At 36.3% G+C, this 17,901-nt stretch overlaps 1 protein-coding gene across 9 annotated transcripts in view; it reads left to right on the top strand.

The window, feature by feature from the left end:
• Positions 1–17,901, top strand: part of Dmd (dystrophin) — a 2,313,977-nt gene that overhangs the window by 1,921,199 nt on the left and 374,877 nt on the right. For all 9 annotated transcript variants that reach the window (XM_075957213.1, XM_075957212.1, XM_075957218.1 and 6 more), the window contains 2 exons: positions 14,890–15,010; positions 15,639–15,907. In XM_075957213.1, the coding sequence (XP_075813328.1) occupies positions 14,890–15,010; positions 15,639–15,907 (390 nt within the window). The remainder of the gene's footprint in view (positions 1–14,889; positions 15,011–15,638; positions 15,908–17,901) is intronic.

Raw genomic sequence — 17,901 nt, 5'->3', positions numbered from 1 at the left:
AAAGATGAGTGAATTGATATCTATTATGCAACACAATTTCTATATTTAACACTACTGCGGCTTGCTCTTAAATTCTTGTTAAAGGATAGGACTCATGTTAAGCATTCTTATCATAGTTAAAAATGATTACAATGACCTTTTACAGCCCACAAGCCTGTTTTCATAACTTTTAAAATATCATTTGGCTCACATGAGCATTAAGGGAAAATTCAGTCTTCCTGATTTTGTTCTTTTTTCTTTGTCTTTATTTTAAGAACATGTATAAATGTTTTTAGATTCTTGATATCATCCTGTAATGTGCCACGTTACTGGACCCTTTCCACTTTCTAAGGTCGTGGTTTTGAACTGCTTGAGAACTGATCATCCATAAGTCCCCATTTGATTAACTATTTCCTATGCATTTGAGACTCAATGTATTGGCCTTTTAAGTGAGGAAGTTCGTGAAGATGGCAGAATGTGTTCAGCAACTCTTAAACACAATCAATACAAGAGGCATGCCCACAAGGTAAAAATAAATGTAATAGTTTGAGAACTAGAACTATAGTATATGATGCCAAAACTAGTAAATGCTGATGAAATTACAGATAAGACCATCTTAATACCCATGCATATGTCTGTTCTACAGCCATTTGTATTAATTACTTTTCTATTGCTGTAATAAAATACTATGATCAAGGCAATTTCTAGAAGAAAGAATTTGGTTTAGACTAACAGTTTTAGAAGGTTAGGACCCATGATGGCAGAGTGGAACTAGGAGACAGCAGTTGCATGGAGCAGCAGCTGCGAGCTCCCATCGTAAACTACAAACAAGAAGCAGAGGGAGCTCTCACTCTAAATGGTGCAAGTCTTTTGAAACCTTAAAGAGTTATCACCATCACCACCACCACCGCTGCCGCCACTCTCTTGACATACTCCTCCAGAAAGGACTCATTTCCTAACTCTCCCCAAGCAGCCACCAACCTGAGACGAAACATCAAATTCCCAAGGTTTGTGGCGTGGGGAGGGGGGCACATCTCATTGAGACTGCCAGAGCATTTGTTCAATGTGTGTAACTACCATGAAGTCACTCCAAACATTAATAGTCATTCTTATATTCTCTTATTCATCTAGTGGTATAAAGTAGAGGAAAATGCCCCAAACAGTGGTTCAAACAAAGAGCCCTTGGAATGTGTAAGAATAAGCATCTCCTTTATGAAACCACTAAGTTTGCCAACCATGGCAGCACATACCTCTAATCCTAGCACTCAGGAGCAACAAGAAGGAAAAGTACTACAACTGTTATGGCAGGCCAGCCATGACTACGTAGGAGACACTTTCAAACCTGAAAAGGAGTGAAGGAAGAAAGAAGGAAAGGAATTGAAGAAAGCAGTGTTTAATAGGGTAACCTTTATAGGAAATTACATTCAGTTCCTAAAGAATTGCAGAGAACTTTGGATCTTGAACATATGAGCAAGCTCAGAATAAATAAGATCTGTCTTGTTTTCAATTCACAGCATTATTTTTATTTCTCTAATGACTCATAAGATGAGACTTTCGCCCGCAGGTCTGTTAATTTTCTATCTAAATCAAACACACACACACACACACACACACACACACACACTATTGTTCTTTTATTTTTATTATTGAATGGCCTCTTTTTAATTTAGCAATATTTATTGAGGATGTGGCAAATAAAACCTATAACTTTATCAGTCTGTGTCATGTCGAGTATAACAATTTGAGAACTGGAAAATGTAGTTAGCAAATTTGACACATCATGAATAAGGAAAGGAAGTCTCTGGAGGATTTAGTGACCTTTATTAGTTAGCTGTGGAGAGCTCTGGCCCTAGTCAGACTTGTACTCTGGGGCCCCTGCTACTTAGAACTATACTGCATTATAAGATGGTTCAGCCATGTTCTGCAGAGTAGGAGATTATGTACAGTCAATCCATCAGATTACATTCTGAAAAACACAAATAAGACATTGACACTTCAATAAAAATGTAGCTAAAATTTAGCTTCATGGACACTGAAAAACAACAGAAATACATGTATGACTTATTCAAAATATTTTACTAATTCATTGAGAATTTCATACAATGTATGATGTTCACCCTCCCTAAGTCCTCTCAGATCTGCTCATACCTTTCTACCCATGTCAACTACACATCTTCTTTCTTAATGACCTACTGAATCCAATTTGTGTTGCCCATATAGCCCCAGTTGTAGGACTATCCAGTGAAGTATTGTCCCTACTAGAACCATACCCTTAAAATTGACTCTCCCTCCTCCAGAATTCATCAGTTGTCCATAGCTCCTTAATGGTGGGGGTTTATAAACTCCTTCCCCTTCCATGTTAGAATTTTGACTGGTTTTATCTTATATAAATATTGTGCAGGCAAATAGAGATATACTGTGAGCTCATGAGCACAGAAAACTTATTATGTCTAGAAGAGACTGTTTCAATCTAGTTCTCCATGAATTCTGGCTCTTACAGTCTATCTGCTCTTCGGCTTTGGCCCTTGTGCCTTTGTGTGAGATGATGTAGATGCCCCATTTTCAGCTGGGCATTGTGCTGAGACTTGTTCTCTGCACTGCGGCCAGTCATAAATTTCTGACTTAACCACCACCCACTGTATAAAAGAAAAAGACTTCTCTAATAAAGTCTGAGAACTGTAGTAATCTGTAGGTACAGAAAATGCAAACTTAAAGGGCAGTTGGGAGAGGCAGGGAGGGGAACAGAGAAAAATCTAGAGCTGAATAAAAAAGGGGAGTTTGTTACTGTGTCCCTTTGACAGAATGATAATAGTAGATTATCCCTTAGAGCCCTTGAGCTCCCCAACCATAGCTTTTTGGCTAGATTTACAATATTAATCCTGAGCTTCCTCCTGTAACGCAAGCCTTAAATCTAATCAGTAAAAAACAGTTAGTTGGTTACCGCTATACCAGTTGTATCACAGTTGTAACAACACTGTACAATAGTGTATCTTGCCACAGTGGCCAATGTTGTGGTTCAGTGTCCACCTTTAGGTAAGAGTAGTGATGACTTTTTCCTCCAGCATCCAACTAAGTACCCTCCAGTTCTATGAAAGTTAACCAACGAGAGAAAAACACCTTGTCAGTACCAACTTGATTTCTCCTTGTCTCATGACAAACATGTGTGGTTTCTTCTGCAATAGGGCTTACCCTCAAATTCTGAGGAATAAAAAAGTAGTTCAGGTTTTTAGTCTGCCTTAAGATTTGTGACATTTGAATTTAAAATGCCTAACATGGCCTTAGGTAAACATTTGCCTAACTGTACCTTAATTTACATTGGTAAAGCATTTATTATATAAAAGATGTCCTAATTATACCAACTTAGCTAAATTATTGATTACTCAAGGAAAAAATAAATTCCTGACATTTTCACTACCTTAAATGAAGCATGTTTAAAAAATAATTTTTTTTGAATTATTGAATAAGCCAGTAGTCACCAATTACTTGTAATATATAAGCACTGTCAATCAAATAATTTAACCTTCAAAAGAGAAGTTGATACTTTGAAATTTAATACTCCCATGTCATTGTAGGAACATGCTTAGTTGCCATTTATTTTGTAAAACTAGGAAACTAAATGGGGAAAGGTTAATTTAGGATGCCTAATATTTTCTTATTTGCACGGTCAAAGAATATCGTAATTTCATGGAGATGCCCTAAAACCTTAGTGATTGACCCTGATTCTTCTACATCACTGTTTGAGACCTTGCGCATGACTCTCATAGTTAAGTAAAAAGGGAAGGAATGGGGAAGAAAACGTATTTAAAGGAAATGATCTCATCTGTTTAAGAGACTTGAGAATTATCTTAACACATAATGCTGACATCTAAATATGGCAAGGATGTAGTCTATGTTGGTGTCTGAAGTCTTTTCATATCAACATATTAATGAACCAACTTACCTAATCTAGAAGTGTCAACTATAATTTATAGGAGAAAATCAGTGTTATATATGAGAATATAGTTTCTCAAACTTCACTCATTGAAATAAAAGAGATACAGTATCAAAAAATTGAGGATCTTGACAGTGAATATTCTTATTTTGTTATATTATTTTAAAAACCATTGGTTTATGAATAGATATTAGGTGTTGAAATTTTTCATTTATATATATATATATATATATATATATATATATATATCATTGTATATTTTATTTTGCTTTTGCTTTGAATTGCCCTTCCCCTCTACATTTCTTCTCTTGTTTGTCTCCATACTCCAAAAGTTTCTTTTCTTCTTTTGTGATGTATATAAACATACATACAAATATATGTTTTGTGTATGTGTGTATATACATTTTCTTGCACACCCTTCTTCTTTATTTTTAGACCTTTTCCTACATTCTTTATATCCCATTTGTACTTTCATATTCTACATGTGCATGTACATAGATACACATATACACATATCTATATATGTATGTATGTATTTGGTGTTTGAATGAGGATCCACTCATAGGCTAATATGTTTGAGTGCTTGGCCCCCAGCTAGTGGAACTATTTGGGAAGGATTAGGCCATATGGCCTTGTTGGAAGACTGGTTACAGACTTTCAGGCTTCAAAAGACTTTCTGAGATTCCCAGTCTTGATCCTCTCTGCTCTCTCTCTCTGTCCCTCATTGTTGTGGATGAAGATATGACCTCTCAGATGTTCCTACACCCTGCCATTATGGAATCTATTCCTTTGAAACTGTAGGCCAAATTAAATGGTTTCTTTTATAAGTTGACGTGATCATGGTATTTTATCACAACAATAGAAAAGTAACTAAGAAAATATGTATATGTATAGAGTTTTAAATCTAGAGTCCACATAGGAAAGAAGGCAAGTGATGTTTTTTTCTGAGTCTGATTCATTTTAGTTAATATCATAATCTCCAGTTCTACTTACTTTCTTGCAGATATTCCAGTCATTTTTCTGCCTAGTCAAATAAAATGCCATTTGGTATATTACCCCATTTTCTTTATCGGGTGATAAAAAACTGTTAATGGAGAGCCAGACTTATTATACATGTTGGCTACTGTGCATAATATAGCAGTGACCAAGTGTGATCAAGTATCTCTGTGATATGTTCCTGCATATATATCCAGGAGTATTATACCTGAGTTAAATGATATTTCTGGGACTTTGTCTTAGTTAGGGTTTCTCTTAATGTGAAGAGACAACATGACCATGGCAACTCTTATAAAGGAAAACATTTAATTGAAGGGGAGATTTACAGTTTCAGAGATTTAGTCCATTACCATCATGACAGGACTTGGCAGTATGCAGGTATAACAATGTGCTGGCTACATCTTAATCAAAAGGCAACGCAAAGGAGACTGTGACACTGGGAATAGTTTGAGCATAGGAAAATTCAAAGCCCACTCCAACAGTGACATACTTTCTTTAATAAGGCCACACCTCTTAATCCCCTTTGGGGACCATTTTCTTTCAATACTCCACATGGTAGATCTATGTTCAAATAAAAGTATTTTATTATTTTTTTAGAAATCCATACAAAATATTTTGATCACTTCTACCCTCTCTTCCCCTTATCTGTTCCCAGGTCCAACAATTCTTCCAGCCCTGCCCCAATATTGTGCCATTTTTTTTTTAGAAAGGGCTATGCTACAGCAGATGTCCTCTTCCAGTTCTTACACTGTTCTCACTCACTCTTTTTTTAATGTGAAACTTCTATATTAATATCTATGGCAGCTGGAATTGTTTATAGTACTACCACTAGAATATATATTCCCTCTTATCCACATCTTCACTAGCATTTATTTTTATTTGCTTTCTTAATGATTATCATTTTTAGTGAAGTTAAGATCAATCTCATTTTTATTTTAACTTCTCTGGTGGCTAACAAAGTTGAGAAGGTTTTTGTATAGATATTGGTCATTTGTGTTTCATCTTTTGAGAATTGTCTGCTCATTTTACTAGTCCCTTTCTTTAGTGAGTTGTTTTATTTTCTCTTGTTTGGTATTTAGTTCTATGTTTATTCTGGATGTCATATGTATTGCTAATGGACATTTTTCTACTTTATAGAGGATGTCTTTTCACTTGCTTGTTTCTTTTGTATGACAGAAACTTTTGTATTGCATGTAATCTTATTTGTCAATTCTTGGCATTATTTCATGAGCAAAACGCATCCTTTTTAATATAAATTTCTTGCCTGTGACTCTATCTTTTTAATATACCTTTTATTAAATCTGTTTGTCAATTTCCTACATATATAGTAGACTTTCTTTTACTCATGCCCACCACCTCTAATCTCGCTCCCTCCTTTCTCATCCCTGCCCTTTTCCTTTTTTTACAAGTCCCTGTTGTGCACATGCACACACACACCACACATGCACACAAACACAAAGTATATATATATATATATATATATATATATATATATATATATATATATACTGTTTTGAAACTTACAGAGTTTAATCAGTGTCCTCCCTGAACCATGATTAACTGTTAACAGACTCAATCTTATATAGGCCCATTGCAACTTATGTCTGTATCTTGAAATGTGTTCCCTATTTTTCCCAAAACTATTTCATTTTCACATCTGATACTAAGTTATTTGATCCATTCATAGTTGCTTTTTCTGTCACTTGAGAGATACTGGGCTATTTTCATTCTTCTACTCGTGAATATCCATTTTCCCAGCAGTACATTTTTAAAGGGCCAATTTGTCTTCAATATGTATGTTTGTTGCCTTTGACATAAATCAAATGGCTCAAGATACATTGAGAGATATTTGAGTATTTTATTCCATTGACCTCATGTCCAGGTATAATATGAATGCGTTCTTGAATTCAGTTTTAATGAATGATATTGAGAATCTTTTAATCTGTGCTCACTAGGGAATTGATCTCTTGTTTTGTTCTTTTATTTTATTCCTATTCACACTCAGTATTGCTGTAATTCTTGTTTCATTGAATGAGTTCAATAGCTTTCTTTACCTTCCTAGTTTAAGAAACAGTTTGAGAAGGATTGATGTTAGCTCTTCTTTAATTTTGTCTTTAATATTGTTAGAATTTGGTAATGGGAATTTCTACCTAATTGGCAATTTCTATATTCTTTAAAATTTTGGTAGAATTGCTCATTTATTTGCTAAGAGATTTTTTTTCTCTTTCACTTTCATTGTTATTGTCCTCTTTAAGGTTTTTGGTCTTGTGGAATTAGTTTGCTATCTAGTGTATTTCTTTCTCTTTTTTTCTTTTTGTTTTTTTTTTTCCTAAAAGCTCAAGGAATGTCACTCAATTATTTATTTTAGGCCCCTGAATTTTTTTTAAAGTGTAATCACTCATAGAAACTTTCCTTCTGGAAATACTTAGCAGGAAGATATGCTTTTACTTCCATGTGATTCTAGGAAATATTGAAATTTCTCCTTAATTTTTTTTCTTCAGTAAACACTAACAAATGTACTTTTCATTTGCCAAGTGTCTGTGTTTTTTCTGTACATCTCTTGCTCTTGATTTTGTTTTATTACACTATGATCTGGTAAAATACAGGAAATTATTTAAATTATTATATTTTATTAGAACCTTCTTTGTGGCCATAAAAGTAGTTTTATTTTAGAGACAGTTCTATGAAATTTAGAGAATAATGTACATTTTTTATCTGTTGTATGGAATATATTTGACTGCCTTCTAAGTTCATTTGCTCTCAGTGTGATTTAGACGTAATTTTCTTTGCTGATTTTTTAGCTTATGTGCAATATGTAAATGAGGTATTAAAGCTATCCACTCTTATTTTATCATAATTTACCTGACTCTTTATATTTATTAATGCTTACTTTATTTACAAATGCCCCACCTTTGGCACCATTTGTAAATGGAGGTTTCTGTCCTGCCTGGTCCCACGGTCATATTAATTATAAACTGTTTGTCCTATTAGCCCAGGCTTATTATTAATTAGCTCTTACAACTTAAATTAGCCCATAATTCTTGTCTATGTTTGTTACATGGCTTGATACCTTCTATCCATGAGGCATTCTCATCTTAATTCCTCTGCCTCTGGATGGTGACTACAGACTATGCCTTTCCTCTTTCCAGAATTCTCCTAGACTAGTCACATTCCTGCCTGACTACTAGACAAACAACATTTTATTAACCAATAAAAGTGACAAATCTTTACAGGGTATAAAACCTTTATCCCTCAGCACTTTCCCTTTTTTATTTTCAAAACAAGAACTTTGAATCTAGTCTCCTTTGTTTAGCTTTTTTGCTGACCATTATCTATAACAACTTGTAACCAATACTCTAAACAAAGACATACATCCATAATCCATTATTTTGGAAACGTGGGCAGTTTCTAGGCTACTTTTTGCTGATTTCTGGTGCTGATAATCTTATGGGAACCCAAAGAATATTTAGGATTATGGTCAAGTCCTGACTGGAGTATTCCTTGAGGCCGCATCATCTCAGTCAGCAGCCTTGAAGCTGTCTGGTTGTAGAACTCAGAGGAATGAATCTGCAACAGAGGTGCTCTGAAAAGTTGGATCCTCTGGGCCATCTGTTTCCATTGGAGATTTTTCAGAGAGTCTTCCTCAATCAAACCTTATATTGTTGTGCTCATCCTTGTGGATTCCTGGGAATTTCCCTAGCAACAAGGTTCTCATTAGTCCCATAATGACTGCCTCATTGCTCTCCCACTCTATCCCTCCCCAATTCAAACATCCCATTCTCTTATGCACTTATCCCCATTCCCTCCCCTTTAGACTGCTCCTGCCCCCAGTTTACCTAGAATATCTCATCTATTTCCCCTTCCAAGGGTGATATCCATGCATCCCTCTTAAGGTCCTCCTTACCTGGCTTCTCTGGAGGCGTTCATTATGGTCCAGTTATCCTTTGTTTTACACCTAGTATCCATGTATGAGTGAGTGTGTGCCATGTTTGTTTTTCTGAGTCTGTTTTCTCACTCAGGTAGTTTTTTTCTAGTCCCATCTATTTGTCTGCAAATTTCATGATGTCATCGTATTTAACAGCTGAGTAACCTTCCATTGTGTAAATGAACCGCATTTTCTTGATCCATTCATCCATTGGGGGGCATCTATGTTGTTCCCAGGTTCTTGCTATTATGAATAATGCCGCTATGAAGATAGTTGAGTAAGTGTCCTTGTGGTATGACTGAGTGTTCTTTGGGTATATGTCCAAGAGTGGTAGTGCTGTGCCTTCGGGTAGATTGATTCCTAATTTTCTGAGAAATCCCCATACTCTTTTCCAAATTGGTCATATAAGTTTGCACTCTCCCCTGCAGTGGAGGAGTGTGCCCCTTACTCCACGTTTTCTCCAATATATGCTATCATCAGTATTTTTTATGTATTTTTTATTAATAAAAGGAGAATAAAGAAAAGAAAGAAAAAAAAACAAATTTCCACCTCCTCCCAGCCTCCCATTTCCCTCCCCCTCCTCCCATTCTTCTCCCCCTCCTCCCACCCCTCTCCCCTTCCCCCCACTCCTCTCCACCTCCCTCTCCAGTCCAAAGAGCAGTCAGGGTTCCCTGCCCTGTGGTAAGTCCTAGGTCCTCCCCCCTCCGTCCATGTCTAGGAAGGTGAACTTCCAAACTGGCTAGGCTCCCACCAAGCCAGCACATTGCGTTGGATCAAAACCGCGTGCCATTGTCCTTGGCTTCTCATCAGCCCTCATTGTTCGTCATGTTCAGAGAGTCCAGTTTTATCGCATGCTTTTTTTGGTAACAGTCCAGCTGGCCTTGGTGAGCTCCCAGTAGATCAGCTCCACTGTCTCAGTGGGTGGGTGCACCCCTCGTGGTCCCGACTTCTTTGCTCATGTTCTCCCTCCTTCTGCTCCTCCTTGGGACCTTGGGAGCTCTACCCAGTGTTCCAGTGTGGGTCTCTGTCTCTATCCATCGCCAGATGAAAGTTCTAGGATGATATGCATGATATTCGTCAGTATTGCTCTAGGATAGGGTCATTTCAGGTTCCCTATCCTCACGGAGTCTACAATAGGCGAATCTAAAGAAGCTAAGTAAGAAGGTGAACCCAAGGAAAAACATATAGTTATCCTCTTGGATAAGGGAAGTAGACAAAATTGCCGGGGAGAAAAGTGGGATGTTGGGGGTGGGGTGGGATGGGGGTAAGGGGAGATGGGGAGAGAAAAGGTAGAAGGAAAGGAGGGGGGACTTGGGGAAACAGGAGGATCAGGATAAAGGAAGGTTGGATAGGGGAGCACGGAACCCCATTTCTTAGTTAAAGGACCCACTTTAGGATGGGCAGGAGACTTGACCCTAGAGGGGCTCCCAGGTGCCCAAGCTGAGGTCCCCAGTTAGTTCATCAGTATTTTTTATCTTAGCCATTCTGACATGTATAAGACAGTATCTCAAGTTGTTTTTATTTGCATTTTACTGATGACTAAAAATGTCGAGCAATTTCTTCACCTAGTTCTCTTTGATTCAGTGATACAAGGACCACTGATATCCATCCTAGAACAATGGTATGCCACCAACAATTAATGCTCAACCTTTATTACATAGACAAATGGAAAAGTAGTCATGTATCAATGTTTTCAATAGCATTACAACTTAAAGTTTGTCTACATAATATAAAGCATTATCAGTTTGTTTGGCCTCTTATTATCTAGAAGCAGCATCATTCCTTTCACACATTTCTCTTATATCAATTTTGTATTTAGTCTATGTCTTCTTGCATTGTGATTATAGAAACAATCAGTCCTGTTTTCTAGCCACTTTCTTTAATGTCAAGAAATGGTGTGAAACTAGCAGTGGTTATTTCTTTGTCATACAGAATTCCTTTGTCTTTCCTTTCAATTCATTTTAATTCTCAGTGATTCACATTTAAGAAATGAAATTTTGTATCTGTGGTATAACTAAGCCCTTAGCTACAACTCAAATGGCAAGCCAGTGGTCTCTCATAACGGATGACCACTGTTAGCCTTGAATTATTTTCTCTCTGCTTTCAACAGTGGAATTTCACTATCACATATTTTAGATTTTTTTTTCAGTTTGTTGTGACCTTTAATCTAAATCCATATTTTACAGATGTTGCTACAACAATTATCTCCAGCTTGTTCTATCCAGATCTGTATTGTGCCTAGTTATTTATATCATATTTATTCCTGTTCGTGTGATTATCCTGGTTTTCCAGAGTTTGTCTGAATTTCCTGGTGTAGTCCTTGTTTTAAGTTTACACGCTTGTCCAGAGCCTTGTTGCATGCTGGTACTCGTAGCCCTCCATTCAGAAACTCGAAAGTCTGAGGCAGGAGGATGAAGGATTCAAAATCAGCCTGGGCTACATAATGCAACTCTGTCTCAAAAGACAAACAACAAAAGAACATATAGAAACAACATTAAAAGTTCAAACTCTTGAAAACAATCTGTGTAATACAATATATAGTTAGCTTATTACTACCTGTAGTCTTTCATATTCAAGTCAGTGTTGTTTTAAAAGAGCGTCTTTTCCTTCTGCTCCTTAACATTTCTGACTTACTGTTCTGTCCTCCTTGTTTTTTGCTTTAGGTCAAAATATATTGTTCAAGTAATTTCCACTAGCTGTAACTATTTCCTTTTCTGCTCTTTCCTTGACTAAATGTCTGTCTCAGTCTCTCAACCAGTCCAGTGAGTACTATTTATTGCAAATCTGTCTTTGCCTCTATGAATAACCTTCTTCAAATTCTCGTAAATGCTTTTAACCTCCTCATATTTGGTCTCTCATAACATTCCACTTTTCTTTATGTCATTAAACACTGACGTGTAGGCATTGAACATATATTAGCTGAATGAGAAAATGATGCTTAGATAATTTTCTCCTACAGACTTTATTTTTTTTACTGCTAGAAAGTATTCTATGTCTCCAAGATGCCCCATATACAAAATGCCCACCCTCATTATAGTAGGATTATAATTTTAGGCTGTATTAATTTTATCTTGAATATATACACAAGAGGTATTCTGGATCCAAGACAGATTTTTTTAATTGCCTTACAATAAATAGTCTTACCTCTTCTTTCTTTCCTAATGACATGCCCTAGGGCAACAGGGTAAATGTTGATAAAAATCTTTCCATGTGAGTACTTTGTTGCTGTATAGGCAAGAGAACAAAGATTATACAGATGGAGCCAGCTGTCCTCCTTTCCAAATACATCTCCTTGGAAACATAATAAACCTTAATCTAACTGATTTTCAAGGAGTTATCTCAATGCCCCACATGCCTCAGTTTTTACAATCTAGAAATATTTCCAGACCCTGGGCCTTATATATTTTGCTTATAGCCCTCTAGAGTTTTTTTTTCTGACAACTAGAAATTTAGTCTAGCAGTCTACCAAAAAAGGCCTTAACCATTTGTCCTTCCTAGATCAGAGAAAATTGAAAAATTAATCAGACAGATGGTACACATCTAATTTGCATGGGATGGGAAAGTTCTCAGCAGGCTAAAACTATTAGAGGTGCGTAGAGTAATCCAGGAAAGTTTATTTCCTTACACTTAGTTAAATTGTACCCAGAATTCACTCATCGACTCAATATAAATCTATGAGTCCTTCTTGCTTCTGTTAACCCCTCACTTCTCCGTTCAAAATTTCTCTTTGTCCCTTCCCTTCCCTCACCTTTTTTCCCATTTCCTCTCTCAGATCACTTCTACCCTTCCTAAACACACATGTACCCATGTCACTGCTCTTCCTAAATTTTTACAAAGGCTCCTAATTACTTACAAATAGTGAGTAAACTTTTCAAGAATCTGATGTCCAAATTCTTCTTTAAAACTGCACTGTATTTCTGTATAATGAGAGTGCCTTACTTAAACTCCAATAAGTCTTTCTTTAGTCCTAATTTTCTAGACTGGAAAGCCTCTTTGGAGATGGTTATGCATATGATATGGTGCTTTGCCACATGTCTCTGTACATGCATATTTTTCTTCTTTAAAGGTCCTCTAATACTTCTTCCCTAACTCGTGTTTATGCTTTAGAACTCTATGTACTTAAACTCTCCTAGGTATCTTTCCCAGGTCCTATTTAACTGATTCTTATGTTTAACTATTCATGGCATACTGCAGTTTACTAAATAGAGGCACCAATTTACTCGAAACTTTTTGTTTCTGGTCTATAGTGTAACTACTCAGACTTACAAGTTTGCTATAGGGAGCCACTTTTCTTTATAATTAGCAAAGCCAGTATCACAGTTTGCTCCATGTATACAGACAAATAGAGAGATAATTTGCTTGTGCTTGTGAATGTTGGATTATAAAAAAAAATACAACCCTACAAGCAGAATCTATGCATACATATACAGGTACAAAAACGTGTGTGTGTGTGTGTGTGTGTGTGTGTATGCATATGGGAAGATGCACAAACACACATAATCAGAAATCAAATGAAATATTATAGGTAAAGCTGGACTTCTGTGTAAGTAAAGTAAATAATCATTTTCCCAGTGTGATTTCAAGGACACTAGAATAGTCTACAATATAGAAATTGCTTTTCCATCTGCAGACTGAATCCAAATATTCCATTATTTTTATTCAGACACCTTGCCTGTCTCTTCTGGATTGTAAATAACCTTGACAGATCGATTATTGTATAAAATATCAAACTCAGAGTTATTTTAAATGGTGAGCACCACTAAGATCTTTACCAACAAATATGGTATAATACAGTTCGGAGGTACTTTTGTATCAGAGTGCTATGTATGAAATTTAAAGGAAAACACCACTGTGTTTTTCCAGTGATATACTTAAGCCCACTTAACAGCATTGCTAAAAATAAGATAGAGTTGAAAATGGTACATAATTAAGCCTAGGTCAGAGGAATAATTGTTATCAGTATTATTAATAAGTTATATTATCACTTATGTGATACTTAATATCTTTTATTAACGTGGTCACCCATGATATAATAAAATCTGGGTCAGTAACTATATTTTATATTTTTGAATACTAATTTATTCTACTATCACACTATGCCTCACTAGATTAGGTAAGACTTTAGAGTTTTTCCTCCACATGTAGACTGTTTCTTTTATTCTTTCATTCTTTGGTTTTGGTGTGTTGATTTGTTTAGGGTTGTCCCAGAGCTAGGATTCAACCTGAAACACCTTCTAGTTCATCTTTGGGCATGTTTACTCCCTGTGATAGACAGTGGCTACAACCCCATTCCCACATTTTTATTTCGTATTTTGGTCCAATAAGTTCTTGAAAACAAAACTTAATCATTTCTTCTCCTCTTAATCCCCATAATAGAAAATATAGATTGGAGATTGAAATTGTCAACCAGCCTGACTGGTGAACCAAATGGTCTGTTCATTTATGGACAGGTATTCACAATCCCTGCATCCATAATAGTTCCAAATATTTCTAGTCTTCTCAGAAGAGTCACAATATAAAATGTAATTGGTAGTTTTTCAAAAATATAATTTTCAATAGCATGATTTTACTGCACTAGTTTACACACCATCAAACATTTGGACAGAATTGTTATTAGTTGAATGTGTTGTATACTTCAAAACAGTCTGAATAACCCCCGCCTAACAGTGAATGCTTTCCACTGTGTACTAGATGTGATTATTTTGAGAATATTTAAATCTTCCTTAGCCAGGGTTAGATTTTGCATTATATACCTTGTGGTTTTATCTTTAGATCTGAGAGTCTGGTTATAGAAGCAAAGTGTACTAATATTAACGATAACACAAAACCTGTCTAGAAAGCTCTCCACTTCTCCCCAGAAAAGTTTTGCGAACACAGTGGCTTCCTCATTAACATTGAGACCCAGGTAGCCTTTCTTATATTTTATGACTGTCGGTTTATAAATAAAAGAGAGAGAAATTGACTGGGGAATTATGTAAACAAGTTCTGAGCACCCAGGATTAATTTTGAGGAGCATTCCAGAAGCCAAATAAACATTTCTTTTCATCTCATTTCGCAGGCCTTCAAGAGGGAATTGAAAACTAAAGAACCTGTAATCATGAGTACTCTGGAGACTGTGAGAATATTTCTGACAGAGCAGCCTTTGGAAGGACTAGAGAAGCTCTACCAGGAGCCCAGAGGTAATTGAATGTGGAACTGTAATAACATATTGATAAAGGATCAGGGTTGACAGAGCCGCCCATCCATGCTTGCTGCCAGAGCCTGGACGGCTCTCATACTTCTGAGTTAAACAATTGAGTTAAATCAATTCAAATTAAATGTACGTTTCAAAAAAAAGAGCAAGGAATCATAAGGCACAGTGCATAAACCTGTTTTCACAGACATAAATCAAGTAATCCGTGATCAGCCATTTGAATATTTAGAAGATAGTAAACAAAGGAGCTTATCCGTGGAAAGGAATTCTATTGTTACAAAGACTACAAGCTAATTTCCAGTTTAAGAGCCTGGCTGAAATAAATTAGAGCTCTTCGGCATGTGCGAACATCTTTCTCTCCAAAAGCTTAAATGAATCTTGATTTATCTGACTGACAGAAAAGTAGAACAGATTTACTAAGGAAGACAGACAGTTTAGCTGTGCTAGACTGTATCAAAATTTATGCCAAAGTGTAAAAGAGCCATTAATCAGGAAGTTGGCCTCTTGTTAATCTACATTCCCTTCCTTTCTTCTAGTCTGACCTTTTCAACAATGTTTTTTCTTTTTTAACAAAAATGGATGTGGCCTGAAACCTTGTCATATTGCCAATTTAGAGCTTCCGCCTGAAGAGAGAGCCCAGAATGTCATGTGGCTCCTACGGAAACAGGCTGAAGAGGTCAACACCGAATGGGACAAGTTGAACGTACACTCAGCTGACTGGCAGAGGAAAATAGACGAGGCTCTTGAAAGACTGCAGGAACTTCAGGAAGCTGAAGATGAGCTGGACCTCAAGCTGTGTCAAGCTGAGGTGCTCAAGGGATCCTGGCAGCCAGTTGGGGATCTCCTCATTGACTCTCTCCAAGATCACCTTGAAAAAGTCAAGGTACTGTGTTTTGCTTTGAGAGACCACCCCAAAAGTACTCACTTAAGTTTATACAGAATCTTCTTTATTATTATTTTTTTTTAATTTTACATACCAACCAGTTTTCCCTCCGCCATTCCTCCTGTTTCCTCCATCTCACCTACTTTCTACCCCCTCCGCACTCAGTAAGGGAAAGGGAGTTTACAAAGCATGGCATATCCAGTTAAGGTACACACTGTTTTCATCCCACAAAGTGAAGTTATCAGGCTACAAGCTTTAGAAAGTAGCCCATTTTATTTTCCTTGTTTTGAAGTCTTTCACACAGGATTTCCTCAAAAAAAGTCAGTGATGTAATCATTTAATCTATCTTCAGTAACTTAAAATGAAATAGTAAGACGTCTCATTAGTGTGGTAGGTAGTACCCCGGGGTTCATAAGATTAAATATTCAAAAGTTACAAGGTCAAAAGCAATTTTGATTTTGGCCATTAAGAAATTAATTTGTCATGAAGTAGATGGGTTTGTGGGATTGGTTGAGTATGTTTTTATGAATTCGTGTGTGTGTGTGTGTGTGTTTGTGTGTGTGTGTGTGTGTGTGTGTGTGTGTGTGTGTGTGTGTGTGTGTAGTGTAGTGTTACTTAGTGTCAGGACAGAATAAAAATAAAATTTGCCCAAACCAGAAAGCCCAGTTTGAGACTATTTCTCTAGTAATCTGATAGCGAATCTGAAACAAAATCATTTGTTCTCCAGTCCTTTTTTATTATAAACTAGTAGAAAACTTGGGTTCAGCCTTACATCTTTCTGCATTTTCATTTTCTGCATGCCATTGTTTATTTTCCTCAGAAAGTTTTTCCCTGTTATTCCCCTTTTTTCAACCAGTGTCTTTTCAAAATCCCTACTTTTTTCATTGTAAAGATGACATACATCTATTGGCCAGTAGTGTGTGTGTGGCATATTCTGAACATTATCTTTTAAATATTAAGTAAGTGAATGCATAATTCCCTTACTGATATTTCTGCATCATCCAGGCTCTTCCCCATTGCAACCCAAAACTCGTTAAAAGATGTAATGAAGTCCAGTTATTAAATAAGGTGGCTATCTGTCTTCTTTCCTACTCAATTTTAACAACTCAAATGCAGATAATCCAGCATACTCTCCCCATGCTATCCAAAATGATCATATTTCTCATAACTGCCTGCCATGCCATGTATTTTTCCATTTGTCCATATCACCAAACTTTGTATGTCTGATGAACTCTTACTGAACCTTTCTCACCCAGTGTACAGATCACCCATTTCTGTAGTCTTCCATAAATATCTATCACTCCCCCAACTCCACCAGAAGAGTGAAACTGGAGAGCTTTGTTTGATGGTGGTAGTTTAGTTCAGCAAATTAAACTGACTGAAATTGATTTTTTAAAAAGGAAAAGCATCTTTAAAACTACTTTATCCGTGTTGATTTTAACTTAGCAATAACTCCCAAGTAATGGGCAGGTAGCTAGCTACAGAGAAGAGCATTTGATATAGCTGTGCCATCTCAGGTCCCCTAGGGATACTTTCAAAACACCATTCTCCATTTTAAAATTCCATTAGTGTTTTAAAAGTTGTTGTTTGTGTCACTACAAAACATATCCTTCTGCTGGATTTATGATTGTATCTCTTAGTTAGCTAGTATGGCCTTTGGATTTGGGAAAAAGGATAAAATGTAATCCTAAATCCCTGGACCTTATGGAAATGGTGGCTGTTCTTCTTCATGGTGATAAGTATTACAAACCAAGACAAAGTAATGTCATGTTCATATCGGCTATTTGACACACTAAGGATTCCTAGTGTTACAAATAAAACACCATAAGAAAAACCTGCTCGAATAAAACTTGCATTTTAAAAGCCATTCTACTTTCAAAATCCATAATCATTGTTGCTTACCAAGCATTTTAAGGGTACAGTTAGGATTACTCACCTTAGAGAAATAATATCAATGCTTATTTGACTACACAGGTATTTTACTTTCCTGTAAT

This window comes from Microtus pennsylvanicus, chromosome X, assembly GCF_037038515.1.
Source record: "Microtus pennsylvanicus isolate mMicPen1 chromosome X, mMicPen1.hap1, whole genome shotgun sequence".
In the NCBI taxonomy this organism is placed as follows: Eukaryota; Metazoa; Chordata; class Mammalia; order Rodentia; family Cricetidae; genus Microtus; species Microtus pennsylvanicus.
This window is presented reverse-complemented; position numbering and strand designations above follow the sequence as displayed.